This window comes from Terrapene carolina, unplaced genomic scaffold, assembly GCF_002925995.2.
Source record: "Terrapene carolina triunguis isolate 2854851 unplaced genomic scaffold, T_m_triunguis-2.0 Scaffold199, whole genome shotgun sequence".
In the NCBI taxonomy this organism is placed as follows: Eukaryota; Metazoa; Chordata; order Testudines; family Emydidae; genus Terrapene; species Terrapene triunguis.
Genome location: NW_020664550.1, coordinates 1056031 through 1062030, shown reverse-complemented (window position 1 = coordinate 1062030; position 6000 = coordinate 1056031). Strand labels below are relative to the sequence as shown.

The following is a 6000-nucleotide window of genomic DNA, read 5'->3' as shown; positions in this document are numbered from 1 at the left end:
GCCGCCCGCTAATCCCCAACCGCCACCTCAGAGACACTGGCCAATAGGCGGCTTCGTTCGGCCTTCGCGGCAAAGCCTGCTGGGAGTTGGAGTTCCCTGGCCCTGACAGCTGTGTCCGGAAGCTTGACAGCTCACGTGCCGTGCCCAGAGCAGGGGGCTGTTCCCAGCCCCGGGCAGAGTGTGAGGCCCACCCCAGGGGCTGGGGTCTGTTGCTGTTGACTCCCTTTGTGACCTTAGGCAAATCACTTCACCTGAGTATCCCCATGTGTAAAATGGTAATCGTACCTACTGGCTAGGGATGTTTTGAAGCTTAATTAATCACACAACGGGATCTGCAAGTGAACACCACCATAGAAGTGTATAATTCTGTATGCCTAAGTCATGTTACATGTGTTGTGTTTGTTGCTGCCCTTAGCAGCAGGAGGGCAAGATCTGTTCTCTAACATAACTCAGTTCACGCTCATCTAAGTGCAATTTCAGTGTACCTCTTGTTGGGGCCAGCAGACTAGGAAATCCAGCTATGGCATTAACAATATTTCTAAAATGAGAGAACTCTTGAGAAAAAGGAGCACCCTTTACTGATAAATAACCATGTGATTTATATAGGAGAGTTGTGTAGCATGGATTCTATAAGAGTAATTAATTCTGCAAAGGCGTAGAAGCATACAGAAACTCTAGGATAGTACGGGTAAAATAAATTAACTATAGGCATACTACCACCATACTACCAAGTAGAATTGGCATAAGGGTTCTGGGAAAGTGTACTCCCAAATCAGTAGATAAAGCATATGATCAGTCACATATTGTTTATTATCAAAAAAAGAAGAACCAAACCAATATTAAATTAAATAAATTACACAAACATTTTGAGCTGGTTATGCATCATGCAGGTATCAAATAAGGCTTCAAAGTAATTACATATTAATATCACTAGACTTTCAGAGACATCAAAGATCATTGGAAGTTTAGAATTTCCACCCCAATGGACTCTCTTTCTGAGTTTCTCTAGTTCCCTGGTCAAGATACCCTGGAAATGAAGCTTTCTGAGCTGGCCACATAGAACCTTTGAAAGAGAAATGCAAGTCATGCTAACTTGTCATTCTGTTTTGTTCAGATTGGTGAATGTCGCCTTTGAAACTAATGTTCGGGGACCCATAGGCTTGTCAGGGTTCTACATCTAAAACATTTGTGCTACTCAGTAGCAAAATGGTGACAGGAGTTATGCTTTCAAAAATACCATCTGTCAGCTGCCGAGGGCTGCATTTGTCACCAGAATTGGCACTGGGCTACAGAAACCAAGTATCCCTCTAACCGAGACTTCAAGGTGGCAGAGTATGTAATTATTGCCACTACTTTCATGGCATCATTCGTGACATCCCATCCTTCATGCTGCTGGGAACTGCAAAGGAAACAATACATCCTTTGCACAGGGATCTGTCGCTCTGAGGTTTCCTGTATTTGAACTGATACTTTGGCTGCCAGGCCTGTGGGACTGTGAACTGAATCTTTAGCAGACACACTCTGATTCCTGAATTGCAATTAGGAATATCACTAATTCAAAGTGAGGTCACCACAGAGCTTTTCTTATAATGAAAAAGTCCCTTGTTCCATTGCACCAAGCTGTTTGTTTATTTAAAACAGCAAGAAGGAGGAATGTTCAGGCAGCAGAGAAGTAGACCAAGAGTAATTAATTATGGTGCATTAGCCTGAAGGATAATTTGAAAGAATTAATGTTCTGATCTTAGCTTGTAGGACATGACAGTCCCAGCAAAATTATGATTGTCTCACTAAGGTCAGAATGAGAAGTAACCTTTTTTTAGTGTGTTGTTCTTCTCCCATCGAAAGAAAACTGTACTTCTATTTGTTTAATAATTTTCTCCTGCACCATGTAATCAGAGACTGAGATAAAGCAGTGGTGACTTAATTAATGAGGTGCCACACAAAACCCAGGAAGCTCTGATGTTATAACATGGAATGTTTGCATAGCCTGGATGAGTCATGCAGCTCTATTTTCATTGCAAGTGGGGCATCATTTATCTGGGAGCCACAGTACAGCTGCATTTTCTTTCCCTGATAATGTTATCTCAAAGACCCTTTTATCAGGGTGGTTTAAGACTGTTTTATGAATTAAACAGATTTAAAACCATATAGTAAAACACAAAAGTGTTATTAACATCTTAGGTTATTAGAACAGAAATAACTTTTTAAAAGCAAATTTTCTTTGCATTTATTAAGGCCATTATTTATTTTTGCATTCCCAAAAAACAGACTAGTCAGTTTCACATTTGCTTCTAAGCAGTTTCATTTTCTGGCCCTTATGCTTTATCCCAAGGCTGGAAACACCACAGGGGAAGGTTTAAAATCCAGACCAAAACCTGTTTTCATCAGAACTTTAAAAATATCATAGACAAAATTCTGCTAATCTTAATTTTTGGAGAATTGTTTTTCACAAAACCTGAATTTGAGGCCTAAATGTATTAATAAGTGTCCCTTTAATCCTCAACATACTGTATTTTTCAGCATTTACATATACTTTAAATGCATTTCCTCTAGTCATAGGCTTCAGAGAATCAATATGGGGATGAAATGAAGGTACTATAACAGAAAACTAAAATAGCAATAGTTATTAGCATCACTCACACTTTTATATATAAAAGTATTAGGATTTAAAAAAAAAATTAAAAAGATCTCATCTGTCTATGGGTTATCGAGTCAGGCTTGTTTGCCCGAGAGGTAGATTGTCCTGGTAGCATCAGTTTGTGGTGATTTTTATTCAAATTCATATAGCGCCTGAGGGACCAGACACCATAGCAGACCCAGCAGACGAGCTTTCTCTTGTCACTTAGGTGATTACCTAAAATCTCTTCACCTTGAAGCTCCAAGTTTGGAGAGGTTAGTGCTGGGTATCACAAGAGCTGCTGACTCCTGGCATACCCAAAATATGCTCAAACTTTAATGATACTGCTCCTGAGTTATAGCATCATCAAAAACCATTGGATGTATGCACTGAGCTGTCCCTGAATTTGCTAGGGATGGGCAAACTGGTTAGGAAAACCCGCTCACCCTGAAACACTTACCTATTTCTAGAGCTGAATCTAAACTGAACTTTTTAGTAATGTCCAGATACTGAGAATAGGAAAAGGGAGCATCAAAATACCACAGGAATAGCTGCTCTCGTGATATTCCCAGACTAAAGGCCTGACCCAAATCCTGTTAAAGTAAAAGGCAAGATTCTCCTTGACTTCAATGGGCTTTGAATCAGGCCCTAATTCTGCTGGTGTTTTGAATAAACTTTATTTTAACTCAGGGCCACCCAGGTGGGGGGCAAGTGGGGCAATTTGCCCCAGGCCCCGGGCCCCGCAGGGGCCCCCATGAGAATATAATATTCTATAGTATACTTTTTTTATGGAAGGGGCCCCCGAAATTGCTTTGCCCCAGGCCCCCTGAATCCTCTGGGCGGCCCTGTTTTAACTACCCAAACTATTGGAAAGGCCAGTGTGTGCATATAACACCCACTAGAGCTGGTAGGAGCTCTTGGTCATGTGCACTAAGGGTGCCTGATATCCAAAAATAGTCTGAGCATGTAATACAGAATGCAGCATTACTCCCATGCAGTGGTACCAAGGATTTTAGGGTAACAAAAATAGAGCACTGGCTCAGTAAATGGTACCTGTAATAGACAGGACAGCGCAGGAGGACCTGTAGGGTAATAGAGAATACAGAGGTGGTTTTGGGCGGCAACCCGAAGAAATTCACAGGCTTAAATTCAGTGTGCAGATTCCCAAAAAGTCAGTGCACATTTTAAAATATTATCACCATGCAAACCTGCGTCACTGCATCTTGAGAGGGTTATTTGTGGTTGTGAATTAAAGCCAGGAAAGGCTTGTAAATTTCCTTATATTTCACCTCATTGGAAAAAGGAAGGAAAATAAAGGTGATGCCTAGGTTATGCAATCCACATGACTGGGTATGTGAGTGGGTTCTGGAGGAGGAGAGACAGAGATAGGGTTGACAACGATGATGAATATTAATAATCCTTCTGCCTGGAGGCACTTGCCATTAAATGAAGTTGCTGCTCTTCTACACCTAGATGAACGTTATTTCCTGAGTTCCTGCTTCTGTTGTGTTCTGCTACCTGCTCCAAGAGTCTGTTGCTCTGAATTCCACACACAGAGGGAAGGAGGAGAGAGGATGTCAGGAGGAGAGGTGTGACTGCCCCTTGCCTTGCAAACTCACTGCTACCCCGGGTTGGAAGCACAGAAAGGCTGCTCTGCACACCACTCACACAGGGGAAGCGTCTTCATAAAGGAATATGTGAGAATAGTCAGTTCCGGAGGCTTTGCCGGCACTTTAACATTCCCCCAGGCACTCACAGCGCTGTCTGGGCCTCCGAACGGAACATGGTTCCAAACATCTCCTAAAGGGACAACAAGATGGGTTTGGTTAGAACGGTACCAGCGATTTACACATGTTGGTGTCCAACCACGCAGCCACTACACTTGATCTCCACATCTCTACCCAGCATTACACCTTCTTCATTTCCTTTTGAGGGGTAAAGCTCAGGAAGGTTATTGGCATTGTGGCTGCCTGGTTTCTAGGGTTTCCTTTGCATTGTTCCCTAATAGGCTGAAAGGGTCAATTTTCCAATGACTGTCTTTCTCGAGCTAGACTCTCAGCGGATAGAAACAGTGTAGCCCCCATAAAAGTCAATGGAGCTACGCTGATCTATACCAGCTGAGTGCTTGGACCAAGATCTAGTGATAGGCCTCATGCTCCACACTCTGCAAACTTTGGAGGCCTTCAGGACCTGAACTTTGTGGCACAGGCCCATCTCTAATATGAACCCAGGAGTTCCTCTACTGAAATCAACCAACAGCCCCTCTAACCCGGTATCCTGTGACACTGGCCAGTGCCCGATGTTTCAGAGGAAGACATAAACCATCCATCACAGTGTGAAATACCATACCACGGAGGGTGAGGGTTTCTTCCGGTCCTCACCCCACCCCCCAAGCTTCTGCATTTAAGCATGAGGACTGATAGCCCACCAGCCTCCAGGCACATGACAGATAAAAGGCAGCAGACACAGCAGCAAAAGATGAATGAGTCTCTCATGAGAGGAAGGACGGTCTTATTGTTAAGGCACTAGACCGGGAGTCAGGAGATGCAGGCTCAGTTCCTGCTGCTGCCACCAACTGACCTCCCTGTGTGACCTCGGGCCACTCACTTCCTCACTCTGTGCCTCAGCCTCCCATCTGCAAACTGCATAACACCTCCCCCTCTCACCCACCCTTGGTCCATCTCATCTATAGTGGTTCTAAGCTCTACGGGCCAGGGGCTTATTATGTGTATGTACAGCTCCCAGCATAATGGGGCATCAGTCTTAGTTGGGGCAGCTGGGTGCTACCACAATACAAAGTGATTCCTGGTCCTATTACTCACCTCCTCCAAGTTCTTGAATTCTGCACTGCTTTCATCCACAGATTCGTCATAGATGGAGAGCTCTGTCTGACTTGGTCTCTGCATGGGAAGAAGTCAAAATCAATTATTAGCAGGCACAGGACCAAAAGGGATAAAACTGTAGCTAACCCGTGAACAGCCTATGAAGTTGCCCTATATAGTTTGGAAGCACAAATTATTCTTCGACATGGGCCTGGACCAAAACATCAGACCCAAAACCAGTAAAGTGGATACAGAAAATGATTGGGCAAGTGCATTGGTGCTGATTTGCATTTACACTAGGGCTGAACTACACCACTCTGGCATTACATTTACCTTCACAGCCACTTCGTGGCCCCTTTTGGCTGTGAAAGTGATATAAAGAGGCAATGCAAATGAGAATCAGACCTATTGCCTTTTGGATCTTCTTTGTGAAAAAAAAATATATATATATTTGTTCCAGTGTGAAACTACCTCTTTAAAGTACAGTAACTGGAATCTGGGGCCCAACTGAGTTAACAGGGACCCTGAAAGACACCCACCGCCCGTCCCAACATTTAGATT

At 43.5% G+C, this 6000-nt stretch overlaps 1 protein-coding gene across 1 annotated transcript in view; it reads right to left on the bottom strand.

Annotated features, from left to right (window-relative positions):
* Positions 1–4369: 4369 nt before the first annotated feature.
* The window catches only part of LOC113407149 (solute carrier family 26 member 9-like), a 29094-nt gene continuing 27463 nt past the window's right edge, over positions 4370–6000 (bottom strand). The window contains exons 18-19 of the mRNA XM_026655248.1: positions 5440–5517; positions 4370–4417 (exon numbers count right to left, since the gene is read on the bottom strand). Of these exons, the coding sequence (XP_026511033.1) occupies positions 4370–4417; positions 5440–5517 (126 nt within the window). The remainder of the gene's footprint in view (positions 4418–5439; positions 5518–6000) is intronic.